Source organism: Ochotona princeps, chromosome 1 (genome assembly GCF_030435755.1).
Source record: "Ochotona princeps isolate mOchPri1 chromosome 1, mOchPri1.hap1, whole genome shotgun sequence".
NCBI classification, from domain to species: domain Eukaryota; kingdom Metazoa; phylum Chordata; class Mammalia; order Lagomorpha; family Ochotonidae; genus Ochotona; species Ochotona princeps.
Window position 1 is genome coordinate 70,801,106 of NC_080832.1, and position 24,267 is coordinate 70,825,372.

At 36.9% G+C, this 24,267-nt stretch overlaps 1 protein-coding gene across 4 annotated transcripts in view; it reads left to right on the plus strand.

The window, feature by feature from the left end:
• Nucleotides 1-24,267, plus strand: part of RNGTT (RNA guanylyltransferase and 5'-phosphatase) — a 233,765-nt gene that overhangs the window by 165,456 nt on the left and 44,042 nt on the right. For all 4 annotated transcript variants that reach the window (XM_058660888.1, XM_058660895.1, XM_012925537.3 and 1 more), the window contains one exon: nt 20,130-20,196. In XM_058660888.1, coding sequence (XP_058516871.1) covers nt 20,130-20,196 — 67 coding nt within the window. The remainder of the gene's footprint in view (nt 1-20,129; nt 20,197-24,267) is intronic.

Sequence of the window (24,267 nt, forward strand, 5' to 3'; positions counted from 1 at the left end):
TGGGTAGGTAACTGATAAGCACCATTGCATGTGCGAAAAATGAAGTAAAGTATTTGGGGGTGATTTTAGTTAAGGCAAAAGCAAACAAATAGAATCAGATTGACATTTCTCTCAGTGAACTCTTTACTTCAGTTTGCCTTTTCAAGACTCCTATGCATGACAGACTGGGGAAATTTAACTTTAGCACTTAAGAAATGGTACTTTCCCTTTTTACCTATAGTTTTAGTTATATTTGTGCTTTTTACACATAGAAAATTGTTTGGCTTTGTTTTAAGCTACCCTGGTATTTACTTTAGTAGATTGTATTTATTGTGTGATGTTAAAACAATTGTAGCCTCCATTTCAAGTGCTATAGTAGAATTCTGGTTTGCGTGTGTATGTGTAAGCTTTCAGAGAGCTTGCTCTGTGGAAGCAGCTTTAATTACCGAATCAAATTAATATGCCTTTCTTCCATATCTGACAGGAAATCTATTAGTGGTATTTTTCATTTGCGGTGACATTTCCTTGCATCTATCTGTGAATTATTTATATACAATAGATAAATTCATGGTGTCATTTTCTTCTCATAAGCTATGATGTTGAATCTGATAGTAAAGTTTGTATCCTATAAAGTAAAATACAAATATACCTCTGTGTTCTTGTAAAAGTATATCTGATCCCAGAGATAATCTGTTTACCTTATGCAATCAAAACCAGTTTCATTTTTTTTTATTTCTACCAAAAAGATTGAAATAGCAATCCTAAATTCCTATATGTTCACGCTTATTGCTTACAATACCTCACCTTCTTGTAAAACTTTGTCATCAGAGATTTCTATTAAAAATCATTCATTTATTTTGAAAGACAGGGTTACAGAGAGAGAGGGAGAGACAGAAAGATTTCCCATCCTCTGATTCATTCTTCAAATGGCCACAATTTCCAGGGCTGGGTTAGGTTGAAGCTAAGAGGCTGAAAATCCACCCAGGTCTCCTCCATGTGCCAGCTTCAGTGTGTTCTCAGGCAGATTAGTAGGAAGCTAAATCAGAAGTGGAGTGACTGGGGCTTGAATGGATGCCTGTATGGGATTCCTAGCATCAAAAACTTGCTTAACCCACCAAGTACAGTGCCAACCACAAGAGTGCTGCTTTGAGTATGTGATTGAAGTGTTGGTGCTCTTGAAGGATATTCTGTCTAGACTGTAGTGCAGCGTAGAAGATGATCATCTTTGCTGATTTTATCAGTCTTTTCTGTCTATCTGTCTTTTTCTTTTTATCTCCATGCCACAATGTGCACATACATGTACCATATAAACTTTGATAGTTTGTATGTAAATTCTCTTGTTTATAAACAAAAACTTCTTTAACTCATAAGGACATTTTTTCTTTTAAAATTATATTTCAAGAACATATTTTATCTTTTAATGTATTCATACATTATTTCATTTAATTCTGAGAACATTTTTGTGTAGTCCTAGCTGTTCATCCAGTAAACTACTGTGAAATGACTTGTCTAAAGTTGTATACTCATTGAATACCTTTGATTTGAAAAATCAGAGTGCTTCCAAATCTGAATTTTTGAGTATCCCAATATAAACTGAAAATTCCACACCTGATCCCACAGTGATGTATCACATTTAAAACATGGGTGCACTGAAAACATTACATAAAATTCACTTCTGGATATTATACGTGAAACACTAATGAATATCTTCCAAGATATCTCATTATTTCCAAATGTGAAAGAATTTGAAATTTGAAACATGTTTGATTCCCAGCATTTCAGAAAAGGGATAGTCAACATGTAGTTAATAAATACCACAATTACTCAATGAATTCAAGTCGCCCTTCCCACATCATCACAACAGCCTGAAAGCAAAGGACCTAGAAGTCTCCATTTGTGAGTCATCACTTGTAGAATGGACTACTTTCATAAATATTATACATCCTGGAATGATTTTTTTTCTTTAGTTGACTCAACTTCAGAATAGCCTTTTCTGCCCTTGCAAGATTCTTTATCACCTTGTAGAGTGGAAGCACATAAAAGATAACAGATGTTTTCCTTGAGAAACGAAAAAATAAGTATTGGAGCTGGGAACATATCCAGTAATTGAAGAGCAGCTTTAGCAACGAGTTGAGAAGGAAAGCTAAGAATATATGTGTAGAAATAACAAATGAACAAGTTGTAGCTTAAGACTAACTCTTCTCTTTTCAGTGTGAAATGAAAGTTGTTTTTGTCTTTTTGGAGTGAAATTAGCCAGGGATAGAATTGAAGAGGTTTGAGGAAAAGAGATATGTAAAAAGCTATGTGGAAATCTTCAGTGCTGAATTAGAAAGAGATGTTTGAAATTGTCAGTGTATTTGGGTTTAAAATAGATTTTTTTTGCCTTTTGTTATAGTAAAATACATATCCTGAAATTTAATATTTTAAGCACTTTAACAGTGCCAATTAAGCACATTCTCGTTGTTATACAACTGTACAGTCTCCTTTCCCAGTGTCCATTTCACATGATCCCAAAGAGAAGCTCTTACCCAATTAACCAAATCCTCTCCATTCCCGTCCATAATAACCACCATTCAATGTTTTGTCTTTATCAGTTTGTGGATGCTAAAAACCTCATAAAAGTAGCACCATATAATATTTATCCTTTTGTTTGCTTTGGCTTAATAATTTAACAGCATACTAATTGCATGATTTTACTTTCTTTTAAAGTGGAATAATATGGAGCAGTCAGGACTTGAACAGTGCCCATATGGATGCAGTTGTTACCCACTGTGCCATAGTGCTGACTTCATTTGTCAGTTATTTTAAAGTTAAACATTCCATATAGCATTGCCAGCACTATCCAGTAAGAGATTCTTTTCTAATGGATATTTCATAATTTCCTGTTATCAGCCCAAAATATGATATTATGAACTTCATCTAAATTATACTTCTTATGCTACCATTATTGAGCTGCCCCATACTTCATTAACTTTTTGTTTTTCTTAAAAGGATGACAGACAGGGGTAGGGAATCCCAGAGAGAGAGAGAGGAAAAAAATCTCACCCGTCCGCAGATTCATTAACCAGATTCGCCCAGTGACCAGGTCAGGGCTGGAACAAAGCTGGGTACCAGGAACTCAGTTCAGATCCTCCAGGTCAATGGCAAGGACCCAAATACTTGTGACATTACCTGCTACCTGCTAGGGTCTGTGTTATCTGAAAGCTAGGATTTGGAGCCATAGGCAGGAATTGAACCTAGGAACTCTGATGTGGGATGCAGGAGTCTCAGCTGCCAGACCAAATGCCTGCCCTTAATTTTAACTCTTAATTTAATCTTAACTCTTAATTAACTCTTAATTTTTAGTCGACTGACTATATATCAAGGATAAGCATGTAATGTGCAAGGCAAATGCTTAGTCTATTACTTTTAAATTTGATCTGATTAAAATGCCTCTAATTTAATAATAATATACCTTTGTTTGGAGTTGATAATGTTAGAAAGTTTAGAATAAGGTGTCTTAATTCAGATTGTTTTACATGAGTTATTTATCTAGGTAAAGTATTACTTCAGGGTCTTATAAAACTGACCAGTTACTTTTTTGTTCAAAAGAAGTTGCTGATTGAATTAAGGCACTTGATTATTAAGCTAGCTCAAAATAAACTGAAATATTTCTAGTCATGGAAATTACAAAGATTTAATTACTTTTGAGAATAAAAATAGCTAGCAATTATTCTTTGCCTGGCAATGAAGGAATAATTCAATGCCTACTGTATATTTTAAGAAAGAGTTGCAAGCATTGTACCTACCTAAGGAATATTCCAAATGAAATTAATAGCAGAGTGAAGACTACTGTAATGTATACTCTGATACTTCGGCAGTTCTTTGCATTTTAGTTCTAGTTCTTGTGTCAACATTTTGTGTAGAGTTCTGTGAAGCTGAAATAATCTTGGAATTCAGAATTGCAGTAATTCTTTTTAATGTGAAATACAACAATCTCAGTCATTCTGGGATCTGTGATTTTAAAAACAACATTTTTCTCTTTGATTGATCATAGCTATTATTGAACCAGCTGCTAACATGTGACATAGTATTATAATGTAGACTGAAAAGTTGATTTGAGAATTATATCCACTCAGCTTAGATTTCTCTGTTTTTAGTCCCAGAGCATGCTTTGTGCTTCATTTTCTGCAGAAACAGCTTCCTAACACAATGTTCCTACATATTCCCAGTGGAAAAGGGAGCCTTTCAGTCACATATCTTTACCAAATAGCCTGGACTGTACAGGGAAACTCTTTATAGGAGAAGCAGAGAGGAAAACAATCAGATTCAGATTCTTCTGACATAGGAAAGAAATTTTTACTTCGTTTGGACTTTGAACAAATGTCTTATACACTGTGTATATGTGTTTCAGCACTGCCGTTATCTGGCAAGGTGTTGATTTTAATAACCATTATAAAGTCAGTGTTTAGGAGATGAGAATTTAAGAATATAACATTGATTCAGACGATTTCAGATTTGAGTCTAATAAATAAATCATTCTGTTTCCTCTTAATATATAGATAAAGGTTGATTAACAAAAACAGTTTATTTTATTTGAAAGTCAGAGTTCCAGAAAGAGAGGGAAAGACAGGAAGATCTTCCATCTGCTGGTTCACTCACCAAACAGCTTCAATGGCCAGAGATAGGTTTGTCCAAACTGGGAGCCAAGAGCTTCTTTTAAGTCACTTGTGTGGGTGCAAGGGCCCAAGACTGTGGCCCATCCTCTTGTGCTTTCCAGGCCGTTAGCAGGGGGCAGCTCGGACACCAGCTGACAGCAATATGTGGTGAAAGATTTATTTATTTGAAAGGCAGAGTTAAAAAAAGAGAGAGACAGGGAGGAGAGGAGAGGGAGGAGAGGAGAGGGAGGAGCGGGGAGAGGGGAAGGTGTAGGGGAGAGAGGAGAGGAGAGAGATAGGTTCCATTCACTTGTTTACCCCTCAGATGACCGAAATGTCTGGAACTGGCACATGTGAGTCAGGAGTCAGGAGCTTCTTCCAGGTCTCCCTTGTAGGTACAGGTACTCAATCACTTGGGCCATCCTCGCTGCTCTCTCAGGCTTACTTTCAGGGAGCTTGATCCAAAACGGAGCCACCGGGTTTCAAACCTGATGGAACTGCAGGCAGAAGTTTAACTCACTATGCCACAGGGCCCATCTCATGATCATTTCTTAAGCTTATTAGCAAACCAGGAAGGAAACTATACATTTAATGATTTCTTTGTTAAAATTTGGTTTTCAGTATTCTACAATTTTAATTCTTCAGATAATTGACTTTTTATTTAAAATGATAAGGGGAGACTAATTCAGAAATGGTTTTCCTCTTGCCATCTTAAATTTTATTGTAATGGACTGGGTGTGGTAGACTAGTGGCTGAAGTCCTTGCCTTGTACATGCCAGGATCCCTGATGAGTACTGGTTCGTATTCCAGATGCTCCACTTCCCATCCAGCTCCCTTCTTGTGGCCTGGGAAAGCAAGCAGTTGAGGATGACCCAAAGCCTTGGGATCCTGCACCTATATGGGAAACCTGGAGGAGACTACTGGCTCCTGACTTTGGATTGGCTTAGCGCTAGCTATTGTGGCTACTTTGGGAATGAACCAGTGGATGGAAGATTTTTCTCTTGCTCTCTGCTCTCTGAATATCTGCCTTTCCAGTAAAAATAAATGAATCTTTAAAAAATTTATTGCAAAGTGACAAATTAGAGGATACAAAGTGATGCTGTGAGACCTGCATATAACACAGAATGTTTGAATCAAGCTAATTGACATGTCTATCATTCACATGTGAAAGTATGTTTGAATTTCACTCTTAACAGTTTTGAAATATACAGCATAATATTAACTACATTCACCATGCTAATATAGCCCAAAAAACTTCTTCCCTTTAACTGAAAGTGTGTATCCCTTGAGCGATTTCTGCCTATTCCTGTGATCCATCAGCCTCTGGGAACAGCATTTTGTATTCTACTTCTATGAGTTCAATTAAATTTTTAGGTTCTCTATGTAAGTGAGAATATGGGGTATTTGTGTTTCTATGACTGGCATATTTCACTTAGTGTTGTCTTCAAGTTCCTCCATGTCATTACAAGGTACAAGATCTCTCTTTATTGTGTGTCTATAACATGTTTTCCTTATCCTTTCTGGTCTGTTGATGGATACTATCATGAATAATTCTGAAGTAAACATGGGAATGAAGATATCTCTGACATGTTCACTTACAGTTGGGTTAAGTCTGTCTTGTCCAACTAATACTACAGACTCTTTTCCTTTATAATGAAAAGAAACATTAAAAGTATTTAGTGTTGTAGAGGCTGGGAAGTCCGTGGTCTTGTGGAGGCCTACATGCTGTGTCATCCCGTAGCAAGAGAGCAGTTTAGGAGAACTGAGAGGATGCCAAGCTTTTCCTTTCTTGTAAAAACCCTTTACTGTGATAACAACTTTAGTCCTTTTGGGAGGGCAGAACCCCAGTGGCAGATCCACCTCTCAACACTGCCCTTTGAGTATCAAGTTTCTCACACATGCTTTTTGGAGGACACATTCAAAACCTAGCAATTCTTAATCCATTTTGATTTGATTTCTGTGTATGGTATGAGATAAGGGTCAAATTTTATTCTTCTACATGTGAATAACCAGTTTTCTTAAAGCTATTTTTGGAAGAGTTTTGTTTTCCCGATTGTGTGTTCTTGGTGTCTTTGCTGAAAATCAGATCACTGTAAATGTCAGTTCATCTCCCAGCTTGTTCTTCTATTTTCAGTGTTACTGTACCTGTGCTTATGCCAGGCGCATGATGTTTTAGTACATACTGAAATTAAATATTCACTAAAAAAGTCTTTATTCTTTTTACTCTAGATTTCCTTGACTATTTTAGAATTAAGGGGACTACTCTTTGAATTTTAGGGTTTTAAAATTTCTTCTGGGCCCAGTGAGATAGCCTAGTGATAAAGTCCTCGCCTTGCATTCACCGGGATCCCATACGGGGGCTGGTTCTAATCCCCTCAGCTATACTGCCCATCCAGCTCCCTGCTTGTGGCCTGGGAAAGCAATCGAGGACAGCCCAGAACCTTGGGACCCTGTACCTGTGTGGGAGATCCAGAGGAGGCTCCTGGCTTAGGAATGACTCAGCTCTGGCCATTGTGGCATAGTAAATCAGTGGGTGGAATATCTTTCTCTCTGTCTCTTCTTTTCTCTGTAAATCTGTCCTTCCAATAAAAAGAACAAATCTTTGGGGCCCGGTGGCGTGGCCTAGTGGCTGAAGTACTCGCCTTGAACACGTCAGGATCCCATATGGGCGCCGGTTCTAATCCTGGCTGCTCCACTTCCCATCCAGCTCCGTGTTTGTGGCCTGGGAAAGCAGTCAGAGGATGGCCCAAGCTTTGGGATCCTGCACCTGCTTGGGAGACCTGGAAGAGGTTCCTGGTTCCCGGCTTCGGATCGGCGCGGCACTGGCCCGTTGTGCTCACTTGGGGAGTGAAACATCGGAAGGAGGATCTTCCTCTCTGTCTCTCCTCTCTGTATATCTGACTTTGTAATAAAAGTAAATAAATCTTAAAAATAAAAGAACAAATCTTTAAAATATTTCTTCTAAAATGTATTTGAGTTTTTATAAGAATAGCATTGACTGTGGATTGCTTTTGTAATACGAAAAGTTGATTCTTCAGTCCATGAATAAGAAATATTATTCCATTGTGTCTTTTTCAACTTCTTTCATCAATGTACAATTTTCTATAGGTCTTTAGCTCCTTGGTTGAATTTACTTCTTAATTTTTGTTTGTTTGTAACTATTGTAAAATGGGATTTTGATTACCCTTTTGAATAGTTTGTTGTTGGTGCCTAGAAGCGGTTCTGATTTTCTTTTGTTGATTTTGTGTCCTGCCGCTTTAATTTATTCATTGGTTTGTTCTAATGATTTTTTGATAGTCTTTATGATTTTCTATATTTCACAGACACCAAAAGTTAAGCTATTTGCTTTCCTTTCCCTTTATTTTATTATTTTTTCTTTTTCTGGCAGCAATTTCCAGGACTAAGTTGAAAAGAAGTAGTAAAAGTAAGCAGTCCTTGACTGTTCCTGAACTTAAAGAGCCTTCAACTTTTTCCACTGTAAAATGTAGTGTAATGGTACATTGTTGTCTTACGTAATTTGTATTATGTTGAAGTACATTACTTCACTTCATTGAGTTTTTGTTTTTGAAAGATTGCTTTTTCTTCATATAATGAAGTGATTTTCTGGTTTTTATCCTTAATTCTGTTAATGTGGTCTATCAAATCTATAGAATTGTATATGTTGAATTGTCATTGCATCCCTGGGATAAATTCTAAAGGTCATGGTGCATAAACAAACTTTTTTGTTGTCCTGTTTAATTTGGGTTGATAACATTTAGTTGAAAATTTTCATGTCTATGCCCATCAGGCACATTGGGTTATTATTTACTTTTTTTGGATATTAATCCCATATTGGTTGTGTGATACACAAACGTTTTCTCCCATTCTTCACTTTGTTGATAAATGACTTTGCTGTACAGAAGTTTCTTAGTTTGATATAGTTTCATTTGTTTGTTTTGTCTTTGACTGCCTCTGTTTTTATTGACTTTTCTAAGAAGTCTTTCCCAATTCTTATGCCCCCATGTTTTCCTGTAATAGTTTGATGGTTTCTGAATGCAGACTTAGGTTCTTGATTATTTAGAGATGGTTTTTGTATACAGTGACAGGTAGGAGTCTGCCATCTTCCCTCTGCAGGCTGCTATCCAATTGCTCCAACAGCACTTACTGTAGAGATCAGGCTTTCGCCTTGTTATTTGCAGTTTTGTTGTCAAAGAGTAGTTAGCTGTACATGTGTGGGCTCCTTTCTAGGGTTTCTATTCTATTCCATTGATATTCTTCTATTTCTGTATTAGTACCAGGCTGTTTTTCCTTTTCTTTTAAAGTCCTTGGCTGAGAATCGTGTCAGAATGGTACACTGGCTTCATTAAAAGAGCTCGAATGCATTCCCATTTCTTTTAGTTTCATAAAGAGTTTGAGAAGAATTGTTAATCTTTTTTGAAGTGTTTGGTGAAATTCAGCAGTGAAGTCATCAGTATTTGACTTTTCTTTGATGGGAAACTTTATTATCAATCAATTTGATCTCTACGGGTTAATGGTCTGTTCAGATTTTCCATTTCTTTTTAATTAAGTCTTGGGTAGATTTTATGTGTGTAGGAATCTATTCATTTCCTTTAGCTTATTTAGTTTATCAGTGCATAATTATTTGCAGTAATGTCTTACAGTTCTTTGTGTTTCTGTGGTATCAGTTTAAATGTAATATTTTATTTTATTAATTTATCTGAGTCTTTCATTTTTTCTTAGTCTGGTCATAAGTTTGATGGTTTCATTTATCTTTTCAGAAAACTGTGAACATCATTGATTTTTTTTCTTTCCCACTTTTTTTCTAGTCTTTATTTCTACCGTTTATTATTTTTTTCTTGTTAACTTTGGGCTTAGGATTACGTTTGCTGCATCTTACAAGTTTTACTGTCTGAACATTTCCATTTTTGCTTGTTGTAAGATTTCAAAAAAAACATTTTATTTGGCAATTATTTGTAGTTTTAATTCTTTATATCATTTGTGAACAGTTGTAGATTTTCCATATAATTAACAAAAGTTGGAAGATGAAGTCTGTATAATTTCAAAAATCTGTGAATAGTTGAGGTCCATACACATATGCTTTTGTGTGTGTGGTTGAATCGTTTCAGAGAACTGGTAGAGACAGTCCTAGGAGGTAGTTCATTTGTGTCCCCTATCTCTTGTAGCAGACATCTGTGCTCACTTTTGTTTGAGTCTTGAAAGCCATTGTGCCTCTATGTTGTAGTGGGAGTTGGGGCATTTTTTGTTCCTTGTTACTCTATTTTTGCTGGCAGTTGAAAATGTATGTATGTATTTTAATACATTTAAAATTTAGTTTTTTCCAATTTTTGTGACTTTGCATTTAACACTTTTATGCCCAAATATGTGAGTTGTTTACTTTGTATTATACAAATGCCATAGATTATGCAGCTTCAATTCTACAGGAGAATAAGTTGTCCTTCCAACTCTGTAGAAGCTCAATCTTTAAAATACTCACCTAATCATACAGGAATGCTACAATGTATTAACATATTAACTGTGTTTCCAGCTCTTGCTGATTGCTTACGCTGGTGCTTTCTCTTTATGTTTTTTGTATATTTATAGAAATTTTTTATATAGTGAAGTATAATATGTCAAAGTATGAAAGTACTGCTTAAAGAAACTTCATGTAGCCTGTGTCATGTAACCACTGCTTAGGCAAGAAAGGAGGTATTGCCAGCATCCCAGAGGCCTTAGCATGCATGTTCCCAATCATGGCCTTCAGCCTCCCGCAGAGGTAATTGTGACCCCAACCTCTGTCAGTTTTTTACTCTCTTAGTCCTCTTTATATTTAGCTGTGCTTCTGTCTTTGCCTCTTCCTGTTTTTGAGCCTTACATAAATGCAACTGTATTTTCCTTTAAGTCTGGTCTGGCTGTTTTTGTTTAATATTGTGATTTAAAAATTTTCCATGATGTTATGTGCAATCCATTTCTGACTATTGGTATACAATATGTTATATGTAGGTATCGGTATGAGTGGCAGGTTGAGATGATTACCAATAATTTGAGTCTGTGCAAATATTTTTTTCCTCATATACTTTCATCTTTTGATGTAAGTACTGTGCCAATTTTTGCTTACAGTAGTCACTATTGTGGTGTTTTTCAATTTGGTGAGCATTTAACATATTGATGAATTTCAATTTCTTTTTTTGAGGGGCGAGGGTGATATGCCTTAGAACTTGGCTTAAACAAAAGAACTGTCCCTTCTGGCCCATATGCTTATGGCAATATAGGCTGTGAGTATTTATTCCTTTGGGAATAATCCAGTAGTATTATTTTATTTTGGTGTGTGTCCTTTGATCATGGAGAATTTCTCAAGTTGGCCTCAGTAGTATTCACCTGTGTCCCATGTTTTTTCAGTACTTCCTTGATATCTAATACTGCAAAATGTTCCTAGATCTTTTTTCCCATTAATTCAATTTTTTTCCCAGAAGCTATTTTATTTTATTGGAAAATCAGATATATGCATCTCTCAGGCAGGTTCAGGGTCCCAAGGCTTTGGGCTGTCCTCGACTGCGTTCCCCAGCCACAAGCAGGGAGCTGGATGGGAAGCTGGGCTGCCAGGATATGAACTGGCACCCAGTTAGGATTCCAGTGCATGCAAGGCGAGGACCACGCCTGGCCTGAAACTGGTGTCTTTTATTGGTGAATAATAAAAACGAAGTCTAGATCTAGGTGGGGCCATTGAATGCCATTTCAGGCTGGATCATTCCAGACTTTGAAATATTAGGGTGAAGACTGTTTAATATGCACAAATGCTCATATGTATTATTTTATTACTCATCTATGAGTATTTTAAAGCCATGATGTCCTGCTTATGCCACTGATTTTTCACTCAGCATTGTAACATTAATTTTAGTTGTTTCCCTTTTCAAATTTGTAACCCTGTGCAGTGGGAAATGTGCATCTTGTTATCCATGACAGATTTGTTTCACATTTATGCATATAGAGGGCCTTTCAGAATTACCAGCCCATTTCCCTGGGAGATACTTGCTCAAGAGCAATACTTGCTTGCACATGGCTGTTTCTTCTGTTTGTAATCTATCAGAATCCAGTCAAATACTGCTTCTTTAAGTTCATTCATTCTTTTATCCATCTTCCTTCATGTGAGCTATTACTCATTTGTAGTATAATTACTTCTGTTCCGTTTTGGGTTTTCTCAGTATACTGATTCATTTCAGCTGTTGATTTGGTGTGTGAGAAATCATGATGGTTCTGAACGTAGGACATTCTTGGGCTGTGTCACTCTTCCCTCTTCCTGCATCTCCCACCCATCCATCCGCCCGTTATTTCCTCTCTGCATCCATTCCCTGTAGAAACCCAATCTCTACTTCTCTGTTTTAGCCTTCTGTAATTTTTTTTACACAAATGAACCTAGGCATGAATGTTTTCTTACTTGTTTCTTTTACACAGGAGATAGCATAGATATATCCTCTTTTGCTTCCCCCCCCCCCTTTTTTTTAAATTTAGCAGCAAATATATGCTGGAAACGACTCTGTAATTAAAGACTGTCCTCAATGTTTTTTTTTACAGCTTCATATAACTGTATAGATTTACCCTGACTATAATATTTAACCTCTCTACTAGTTATGAGCATTTAGGTTGTTCAGTGCTGGAACGAATAACCTTGTATAGACACATCATTTAATTTTCTGAGGTATATCTTCAAGGCAGATTGGTGGAAGAGCGATTACTGGGTCAAATGCTAAGTCCATATGTCATTTTGTTAGATGTTGCCAAATTTCCTTCCAGAAGGGTCGTCTTGGTTTGCATTTGCAAAAACCGTGTGTGAGAATATCTGTTTGCTAAAGTCTTTGCCAACTGAACACGTTGTCCAAACGTTTTAATTTTTACCAATCTGATAAGTGAGAAATGGTGTCTCAGTGTTTTAAATTTGCATTTTTCTAATTATGAATGGGCTTGAATACTTTTACATATTCATAATAACCATAATTCTCAATTTTTGTGATTTTTTTATTTTACCTCTGGGTCTTTGGTCTTTTTAATTGTTAAGCGTTGCTTAAAAATTAGGGTTTTTTACTCCATTTTTCATAGTTGGTGTTTAAAATGTTTTCTTCTGATTTGTCAAGCATCTTTTGCCTTGCAGTGTTTTTTCTTTTTTTTAACCATGTCGGAAGTTTTTTATTGTTTTGATTTCCCACTATTTTCTTCTGTTGTCTTAAACACCAAGATTGAAGAATTCATTCCATTTCTTTTACTTGCAGGGTTTTTCCTTTGTTTTTCTTCCCCCTTCTCTTCCAGTCTCTCTCCTCTGTCTCTCTCCCTCCGTCCCCGCCCCCCGTCTGTATTTGATTTCCAGTCCATTTGGTGTTTTTTTCTTGTGAACTATGTGAATTTTGAATCTTAGTGTATCTCTGAAGAACAAATTATTAATTGGAATGTCATATTTATTAGTCTTTTTGTTTATATTTTTGTCTAGGTGAATAGATAATTATCCCAGTCCTTGTACCTTAGAAGGTTTCCTTTTACCACTGCTCTGAAGTGCTGCCTTTGTTATGAAATGCTTATCTCTGTAGGTTCACTTCTAGACTTTGTCTTACATTCCCGAGTGGTTTGTTCTCAGTCAACACGTCTTTATTACTGCTGAAGCTTTTATAAGACTTGCAGTCTAGTGAAGCAAGTCCTCTGTTTTCTTCTACTTTGGAAGAATCTTTTATATTCTTACTCTTTTGCTTTTCCACACATACATTGAAATATATGTATGACATTTGATAGAAACATTCTTTCAGGATTTCTGAGATTGATTTTAATTGTGAATCCGGTTGTAGTTTTAGTAAAATTGAATTTCTTTTCCTTGAACAACGTACATTTAATTTCTTTTTTACTTCTATAAGATGTGAACATATTTAAGTTATTCAAGCTTTCTTACATTTATTTTAGTATTGTTTGATAACTTTATGAGATGAAGGCTTTCCCTTCCTTTGTAAGTTTTATTCCTATATTAACAGTGTTTTGGAGAGGGCAGGCATTGTGGCATAGTGAGTTCAGCCACTGCTTGTGAGAACACATCTCACGTCAAAGAGCCTGGGATGAAGTCCTACTTCAGCTTCGGACCGCATCTTTGCCCATATATGTGTCCTGCTTTTTAGCTCCTGACCCCACCTTTGCTCATGTGCGTGTTGGGAAGGCGGAAGGTGATATCTCTCTCAAGTACTTGAATCCCTGCCACTCATGTAGAAGACCTGGATGGAATTCCTTGCTCTTCATTTTGACCTGGCCCGGCCTTGGCTGTTTGAGAATCTGAGGGGTGAACCAGCAGATGGGAGCACTCTTTCTCTCTCCCTCTGTCTCTCAAATATAAAAATTAACTCCATATTATAATTTTATTGTGAGTTGTCTGGAACTCCATGTAAGTCATCTTGAGCTTTCTCAGGTGCATTACCGGGGTGCTGGGTAGGAAGTGGAGAAGCTGGGACTGCAGCCAGCACTCACCCGGGTTGCCACTGTCACAGAGGGCAGCTTAGCTTGCTGCATCACAGTGCCAACCCCGCTTCATTGCATTTTCTGATGTCTTATTGGTGATACAGAGATAACATTTGTTTTTCTCTAATTGAACTATTGTCTAGGAATTTAAATTGCTCATTCTAAACGTTTTTATTCTTTGAGGTAATTCATACACATATATGTGTAAAGATGAAAGGGTTTTTTTTTGGGGGGGGGGTTCTGTCTTGCATTATCCAGGATTCCCACAACTTTGTTGAAGAAAAATAATGATTAAAAAGTTACTCTTGCAAAAATTTTAAAATTTTATTGGTTAATGCTTCCGATAAGTTATGTGCCATTTATAACTATTTATTTATTTATTTTTATTTATTTACTTAATTATTTAGCTCCTTTGGATTGAAGGAAGTAAGCTTGTCCACCTTGTTTACTAAGAGCTCTTTTATAAGGCTGTTTTAATTTCTACGGATATAAATTCCATCAATATAATAATAAGATATTCACCCTCTATTCTGTTCATTGGGTGAATTACAGCTGGGAATTATCTAATGTGAAAGGATTTTTAGGATAAACCAAATTTGATGTGATGTGCTTGATACATCCTTCAAAACTTTCACCAGAATCTTCTTAGAATTTTTTTAAATTGGTCTATATGATTTAGCATTGCATTTTTAAAAAGTAACAGTTGAGTTTTTAGATTAAAAAAAAAATGTTTGTAACACCTTGAGCAGAATGTGCAGAGTTCTGTTTACCTTTGCTCCTTCAGCGTGTTTGCCCTGTTGATACTGTTGTGCATTCTGTGGGTTTTGATCAGTATTGACTCATCATTTGAAACAGACACATTTCATTGCCCTAAAAATGCCTCTTTGTTCTGCCCAGTCACTTTTCTGTTCCCTGAACACCTGGCAACAGTTGACCTTTCTCTGCACGGCTTCTACCTATCCCAGACTGTCATATAGTTGGGACCATATGGTAGGTAGGTAGGTAGGTAGGTAGGTAGGTAGAAGATAGATAGATAGATAGATAGATAGATAGATAGATAGATAGATAGATAGGTAGAAAAAGAATAATGCACAAGTTTTTAGTTATAGGCATTTTCTAAGATTAAGAATGAAACTGCTAACCCCACGTTAAGTTCATTTGCTTTCTAAACATTTTTTTCAGGTAGAACCACATATTTGAAGTTGTGTGGTCTTTGCATAATTGACTTGTCTGATCACAAAGTTTGAGTTTCCAGATATTGTGAATTATTTTAAGATATTTTGTTATGCTTAAATCATATTCAACAATGCCTTAACTATAATTTTGTTTTGTTTAAATTGTTTTTAAAAAGCTCTCCTTTCCCTGGGTCCAGTGTGGTAGTCTAATGGCTAAAGTCCTCACCTTGCATGCACCAGGATCCCATGTGGGCACTAGTTCATGTGCCAGCAGCCCTGCTTCCCATCCAGCTCCCTGCTTATAGCCTGGGAGAGCAGTCGAGGACCACCCAAACCCTTGGTGCCCTGCACCCATGTGGGAGCCAGGAAGAGGCTCCTGATTCCTGGCTTCGGATCTGTTGCAGCCACTTGGGGAGTGAATCTGAGGATGGAAAATCTTCCTCTCTGTCTCTTCTCTTCTTTGTATATCTATTTGACTTTCCAGTAAAAATAAATGAATCTTTAAAAAAATATATCCTTTTCTTCAATTTTAATTTAGAATAGTTGTTGACTCATATGCAACCTCCTCCCTCTTAGAAGTCTTCCACTGAGGACAGAGTATGATAATGGTCTTTAAAATGCACCTTTTCATAAAAAATATTTTGTGTGTATTCTCATAGGCCATCAGATCTTTCATATTCTTGGAACAGAATTTAAGTTTCCTTTTCAAGTCATGTTTCTGTGTGTGATAGATCACTGTATAGTATGAAGAATGTGTATCCACGTGTGGGAAATGTATCAGTCTATCTTTTTAAAAAAAAGATTTATTTATTTTTATTGGAAAGGCAGATGTTCAGAGAGAATGAGAGACAGGAAGATCCATTAGATGATTCACTCCCCTAGTGGCCACAGTGGGTGGAGTTGAGCCAATGAGAAGCCAGGAGCTAGAACTTCTTTTGGGTCTCCCACACGGGTGCAGGGCCCCAAGGCTTTGGGCCGTCCTCAACTGATTTCCCAGGCCACAAGCAGGGAGCTGGATGGGAAGTGGGCCACCGGGATTAGAATTGCCACCCATATGGGATCCTGGCACGCTCAAGGCTAGAACTTTAACCGTTAGGCTATCATGCCAGGCCCATATCAGTGTATCTTCTCAAGTATCTCTATATTGTGAATAAGCATCTTTTTAAACAGTATTCATTCTATTACCTGGGATATTGTTTTTCTTTGTTATAAGGAACTTTTCTGGAAATAATTTTGGAGCTGATATCCTGATTTGATAGTTCTTTAAAAATGTATTACTGGAAATTGGAAGGAAAATGAACGTCAGTTTTGCCTAACCCTTGCTTTTTCAAAAGCTGTGATAGAGTCTTTCCTGCCACTCGCTCACATTGCCAGTGTCACAGAGCCCCTCTGATGGGATTTTACCCAAGCATCCTTTTTGATAGCCATACTAGAGAAGCATTTAGTTAGAATCAAGTATTGTAGAGCTTGTTCATGTTTGTGTAAAGGTTATGGTAATGTTCCCTTATTTTATGGGGAAAAAAATTACCTGGCATTGAATAAACCAGAGTTTCAGTTGAAAGTATAGCTATCAGGGCATCTATCAGTTATGAATTAATACCCTGCTCTGGGATGTTGTAATGTGTGATTGCTATATTGCCCATGAGCACCCTGTAATTGTAGAGTGGTGCCTGTGCTTGACAACAATTATGTGTACCATTTGGCAAAGCAATTTTTAAGGTAAAAACATTTAAATAAATGTTCTGTTTTAAAAGTGGAACCTTGTATTTTCAGAGTATTAATTAGGCTATGCATAGCAAGCTTTGAGATTATGGTACATTTTAAACCCACTCCAGTAAAGGTGGTGATGTATGGTAAGGATTAATAGATACATGAATAAGAAAGAGCAGCATTTTTAAAGTGTGTGAGAGTGTGTGCCTGTTTGATACATTTAAAAAACTTGTTGTTTAAGAAGGGTGTTTATTAATAGGCAAGTTAGCAAGCGGGGCCCAGTAAATAGTATATTGGCAAGCTTTCTGTAATACATATGCATAATCATTGGAGGCATATTGACTTTTAAATGCCATCCATTCTCTTCTAGCATCTAGTTGTATGAACTGTTCTTTCTTCTAAAGGAGGCTTATCAAGCTTTCTGTGAACTTAGTTATTTAGGAACTAAATTACCAGCACTCTGTGTAACTAACATTGAATTTCTGGTGTTAGCAGTGTTTTATTGTAGCAGCCTACACACAGTCTGCATCTGCTTGCCCGATGTGCAGCAAACCCATCATGGCATGGGGAGTCAAAGAAAGCAGATGTTTATTTTTCACTCTTTGAAAAGATTTGTTGATTTATTTTAAGGCAGGATGGCAGAGGGAGAGATAGAGCTCTTCCACACAGTAGTTCTTTCCCCAAATGTATGCAGCCACGGTTGGGCAAGGCTGGAGCCAGGAGCTAGGATCTCCATCTGGGTCTGCCATGTGTGTGCCAGGGACCCAATGATATGACCCCTCAATGTTAGCCTCTCAGGTACTTTGGCTGGAAGCTTGATCTGAGGTGCTGAACAGCTGGGACTTAGCAGATGTCTCAGGTAGAGGCTCAACTTGCTGTGCCACTATGCCTGCCTCTGAAAGAAAAAAAAATTGTTTTGCATTGTATTGAACAAGGAATTGGGTAGCTATTGTCCAATTCTGAAACCCTTGAGGCATTAAAATGTTAAATCTTCTCTACTAAGGTTGAAATTAAACAATACGTCATCAGCTTATGTGTCTTTCCAATTGGTAACACCTCTTGTGGCCTCCTTTAGTTGATCAACCTTAGGAAACTGGCATGATCTGAAAAAGCGATGGCACCACACAGCGCTGTGGTCCTCCTGACGTCTTTGGGTAGCTTTGTTGTTACATGTTTCATCTGAACCTGGGATGCCTGTGGTTGTTTGGTAGCTTGCTTGTTAGTTTTGTCTGAATCTGGATTCCCATGAGGCATATTGAGTGAAGTCTAGGAGGTAAACTCAGGGTGATTCTTAAATTCTGAGTCCTGTGATCTTTAGATCTTGTGGGACCTTCTGAACACATGTACCACTGCTTTAATTATTGAATTAACTTTTAGTAAGTTTTAAATTGTAACCATCAAAGTACAAAAAGTAAGAACATACTAATGGAGATTAACTAGGGCCTGGTAAAGTCCTTATTGAAGGCTTTATGGATTGGGGCTTAGTTTCACTTTGAAGTCTTATTAGCTTGATAAATTTCTTATTTTTCAAATGATAGCTAAGCAATTCTCAATTTCACTGTTGAGATTTGTGACATTTCCTGCGCTTTCTACTTTAATCTGACAAATAAATGTCATTAGTGATGTTTGTAACTTTACAATGTTAAAATGCATTACAAAAAGTCATCACATTATATTAGTTAATTTTTCACTAAGGTCATTTAATTCAGGATTGTATCCATCAGCTGTTAGAATTCTTTGTTTAAAATAAATTGATTTTGTTTTTGATGGTTTTTACATAGTTGGGAAGGATGTACTCCCATGTTGACCACTGATTAGGGTGAAAAGGGTCAAGGTATCGGAGAAAGTGAATGAGACAGTTCCTTCCAATTTTTTTTTTTTTTTAATCTGGTTGGGGGGTGGAGAAGAAGGGCAGAGAGCTGCTCCCAGCAGCCTAACCACATCAGTACCCAGGGATGGGGGACGGTCACTGAATGTCATCTTAGAATCCTGGATGTGGAACATTTTCCAAGCATACTACATAAGTGGTTTTGATAGTTCTGAGATGCTGTTGATTTCATTGCTGCAAGGTTGAGGCAATCCTTCTGATGTCCATTGACTAACATAGTCCAGACTAGAGTCTCCACTCACCCAGATACTTGCTGTCAAAGTTTGGGCAGAAGAGTTACCAATTTGTTCTGCCCTCCAGTTTCTGCCATGACAATGGACGTCCCTTGCAGGCCTCAATGAGCTGGCTGTTATGTCCCCCACGTGCATCTGGCATGCTGTCCCCTTCATAGGCTTGCATTGTGGCACAGTGGTTTAGGCCATAGTCTGCCATATGAGCACTAGTTATAGCACTGCTCCATTTCAGATCCAGCTCCCTGTTAGTGCACCAGGGAATTGGGGAGGCAGCAGAAGATGGCTCAGTTACTTTGGCCCCTGACATCCATGTAAGAGCCCTAGCTATTGTGGCCATTGCTGGGAGGAACAGTGATTGGGAGATCTCTCCCTGTGTATGTGTGTGTGTCTCCCTCCTCTCTAATTTTGTATTTCAAATAAGTAAAATAAATCTTTAAAAAACAACAAAAAAAGAAACCTGTTTTTTTAATTAATGTAAACAGAACAGACTTTATATATATAATTGTAAGGACAGAACAATAGTTCTTTTTTTCTTAATGTTTGCAATAATGTACTATCTATTGACTTTGTAATCACAGGCTTAATGTTCTACTAAATTTAGATTTCAGCAAATGAAATGTTGGAAGAACATTGCTCCACAGGAATTTAGACATGGGCTATAAGCAAAGATTGTAAGACGTGGACTTACGCATTCAGGGTTTTTTTTTTTTTTGGCACTCTATGTATTAACTGTCAAATCAGAGGACACATGATAGTTGTCTTTTTCAGTCTGACTTATTGCAGTGAGAATAATGGTCTCTAGTTGCATCCACTTTGTTACCAAAGACAGGATATTATTCTTTTTAATGACTGATTCGTGTATGCTGCCACATCCTCTTTAGTTGTCAGTTGATGGACACAAGAGTTGAAAACCATGCCTAAGTTTCTCCTAATATGTATATTATTTGTTGTTATAGTAACTGCCAAAGCAATCTGGATAAATATACGCTCTTACACTTGAGGAAGAATGGTATTTTGTAAGTAATGCTTTTTTTTTTTCTTTTTTTAGGTTACTTCCTCAGAATGTTGGTCTTCTCTATGTTGGAGGTTACGAAAGACCCTTTGCACAAATCAAGGTATGTTTTCATGCTGGCCCAAGCCTGTTGTGTGTGTGTGTGTGCTGTGTGTGCGTGTGTGTGTATGTGTTTTTAAGTTTCTTTGACCATTCTAGATCCTTTCATTACTACATGAATTTTTAAAAATCATTTTGTTAGGTTTGGAACATTGGGATTTTGGTTGGTATTTTTTAAATTTATAGATCAATATTTTAGATTTTTACATCAGTTTTCCTATGTTGATGCCTTTTGCTAACATTCAAAGTGGTTATTGGAAGATTTGAGATCATCCTTTTTCTTTGCTTTATAACTTCAATTCATATTGTTATAACTTCTTATTTTGGAAAGGTGTCTGAAATTTTTGTGAGAGTTCTCACTATCAGTTTTCTGAGTTTTCTTTTGTTTCTTGGCTTCGTTAGCTATTCTGTTCTTGGTCACTTGAGGATTGCGATTTTAGCTTCTTTCTACTTGCATATATGACATTTTTAAGATTTGAGAAGCAGTGATAATTCAGCAAAGATTGAACCTGAATAGAACATTAGGATATTTGGTAATGCATATGTTCAGGATCAGTATTTTTAAATGAGAAATTTTACATTTCAGTAACTATAGCATGTTCATCTTTAAATACCTCTGTTAATTGAACATACATGAAAATACTCTGAAGATTCTATTATTGCTATCTGAAATTGTGAGCCCTCTTGAACTCCTCTGGTTTCTGAAGCAGTGATAAGCATTCAGGTCTGGCCTTTTCTCCCTTCCAGTTTCTTACTATCTGTGGAACTCAAGCAGGAGTCTCTCCCTGAACCCCTTACTATCCCAGCTACTCAATTCAGCACCATAGCCAGGAATTTTAACAGGTTTCAGCAGGAACATTTCTGACAGCCCAATTGTTTTCTCTCCAGTGATTTGGAAAATCCTGTTTCTCCTTACTAGAACTGAAATAACTAAAAAGAAGAGGGCCTATCTGATATATTTAGTATAGATTAGTTTGTTGCATAGTTACATGGGAGTTATATGTGATTGTGAGTTACATAGTATCTCAAAATCATAATCTCAGTGTATGCTTGATAGTAATTCTTCTGTCGCTCACCTGGTTGATTACCATAACATTCCGTTTATGTGGGCCCTTCCCAAGACGCACAGGACAGAGGTCAGGACTTTGTCAACCCTTGATGCCAAGAAAATCAAGATAACTCTGTTATTTTGCTTTGATGTTGCTGTGGGAAAGGTCTCTCTCTCTCTCTCTCTCTTAATGTGGAAAGAACTTCTTATCCTTATTAATTGTAGAAGTTGTTTATAAATTCAATGACTCTCCCTAATCAAAACCTTGCCTAATTAGAATACTTTATAAGTTAATTGGAGAAAACTAAGAAAACATAGTTTAAATGTTTGAGATAAGGCTAGAAATTGAAGGTTTATTTGCAGCCTTGCCTTATACCTGACTTTTTGTGAGCTTGAATTTCTAGTATTTATTATGTTCATTTTTCTAGTAAACTAAATGTAATGGTTATATATTCTGTGTCATAGATATCAGATGCAAACTTTTAAAAATGGAAACTTTGCTTCCATTACAACATATTGCTTGCTGATTTTTGAAATAAATCAGGATATGAAATTTTTATTTCATTACTGAGGAAAAGAAATTCCCATTTATTAACATCATGGGACTTAATAAATTCCCCACTGTTGGTGGTTTGGCATTAGGGGCTATCTCTGCTAAGAGATATTTTACAGTTGTATTTCTGAAGAGGAACTCCATTGTGTAAAGAGAGGAAAGAGAAAAAGAAAAATACAAATAGAATAATAAATATTTACATTAATGATGACTGAGTTGAGAAATTTAGTACAACATGCAGTGTTAGTCATTACCACCATTCATTTAGCTGAACTAACAACACATATTCTCTTCCATCATTTACCCGTGTTTTGGCTTCAGTTTCCTATCCAACTCCTAAGTCAACAATTAAGTATAGATATGAGACTTGAGCACTCTTAAACATGTTACAGCTTTTATTATTGTTAAGGGCAGTGACTTCAACTTTTAAATCTCTTAACATTTATGATTGGATCATAAGGAGGTTTCTTTCCAGATAAACTTGGTCCTTTTATATATTTATTTTAAAAATTGAGTTATTTGAGTTGTAGAGAATTACAAAGAGAGACAGAGAGAATAAGGAAGTAGTGGGATGGGGTATCTTATATCTGCTGGTCACTTCCCAAACGGAGTCAATGGCTGAGGCCAGGCCACGGGAAACCTGGAAGTCCATCTGTGTCTCTTAGATGGCTGCAGGCATCCAGTCTTCTGCTGCTTTCCCATATGCATTAGCAAAGAACTGGATCAGAAGTGGAGAAGGTGGGACGCGAACCAAAGTCCAGCAGCTTAAGTTGCTATGCCACAACACTGTCCCTGTAGGTCTTTTTAGATACAACTTTGATTTAAGTCAGCAACTCTATATTCAGATCATTAACCAATACCAGGATCCTAGGAGAACTCTCCCTAGAAAAGTTTGCAAACTGGGCCCAGCACAATGGCCCAGTGGCCAAAGCCTCACTTTGCAATTGCTGGGATCCCAAATGGGTGCTGGTTTATGCCCCAGCTGATCCACTTCCCTTCCAGCTCCTTTCTTGTGGCCAGGGAAAGCAGTAGAGGACGACCCAATCCCTTGAGAACCCTACACCTGCATGGCAGACCCAGAACAAGCTCCTGCTTCTGGCTTCAGGTCAGCTCAGCTCCAGCTGTTGTGACCATTTGGGAGTGAACTGGTGGGCAGAAGATCTTGTTCTCTGTCTCTGCTTCTCTGTAAATCTGCCTTTCCAATAAAAAATAACTAAATCTTTAAAAAATTTTGCAAACCCACAGACTTTTCCACTGAAGTGCGTATGAGGATCCCAAATTACAAACCCTAAAAAAATGAATATTTTGCCATGTTTTATTAACTAAAAAAGGAAATTGAATATATAAAAATCTATTTTAGGAGAAAATTTGTCATTTTAAGAACTTGATTTTAAATATTAATGATTGTTTGGCCCTAAAATATAATAATGAAACACTGATCATTTTATAGTGACTTATAAGATGTAAGAAAGGAACTGTTTCACATGTTCACAGTTAATGTTTTATGTGGCTAGTGAAATGGATTTCAATCTAAGATTCACTTCTTTTAACTCTGTTGAGATTAGAGTTTTAAATGTTTTGGGCTCTGTGCAATCTGAGATTTTGTTGAATAAGAGATATGGTTTACTGCCCTTCATATGTAGGCTTTGAAATTAAAAGGGAAATTTTGGTTAAAATAAAATTTGAATTTATTCCTGTTTATCTACATTGGAGCTGTCAGATATTTTTAAAAAGTCCCCTATGGGGTTGCAGTAGTTAGATATATCTTTGCATAATATTCTTATCTGAGTTATATAAACATATGTGGATATATTTTATTATTCATACCTTATTTTTATAGATATAAGTAATAGTCTTCCTTTTATGTCGATTATTCTATGTTGTTTTCTAGCCTAGTAAAAATCTTAATGCCAAATCTCATGGGTTTATAATCCTAGAGGCTCCATGTAACAGCCAGAATCTAAAACTGAGAAGGACTGAAGCATGTCAGCTTCCCTTTTAATTAACCAAAGGGTTGTTGCGGAAAGACTCAAGGCCACAGGGCTGTCCATCCACGCACAGCGTGGTGCTGGTTGCCTCTTCAGTCTGACAGCCCGACAAGTGTGAGAGGCTGTGAAGCTGACTCAGACTCAAGTTTCTACTCACACTGCAGAGAGGCTGTAAACTGGCTGCTGTATTTTAAAAGATGAATTCCATGCAGCAACCATATGTGAAAAGTAAGCATTTGGACTGTTTGGGATAGCTTTTCTGAGGTGCCATTTTGTAGTTGGTATGGCTAGGTTATTCCCTGTCTTGGATACTTGTCCCCTTGCTGCTGAGTGCCTGGTACCATTAGTCACAGTCACAGTGTGAGCTTTCTGAGCTGGAATTCTAAAATATCAGTTGATGGCCAAAGAAACAAAAGATTGTTATTTGTATTTGTGTGCTTATGTAATAGATGGAAAGAAATATTTATCTCATCTTCATTTGTTAAG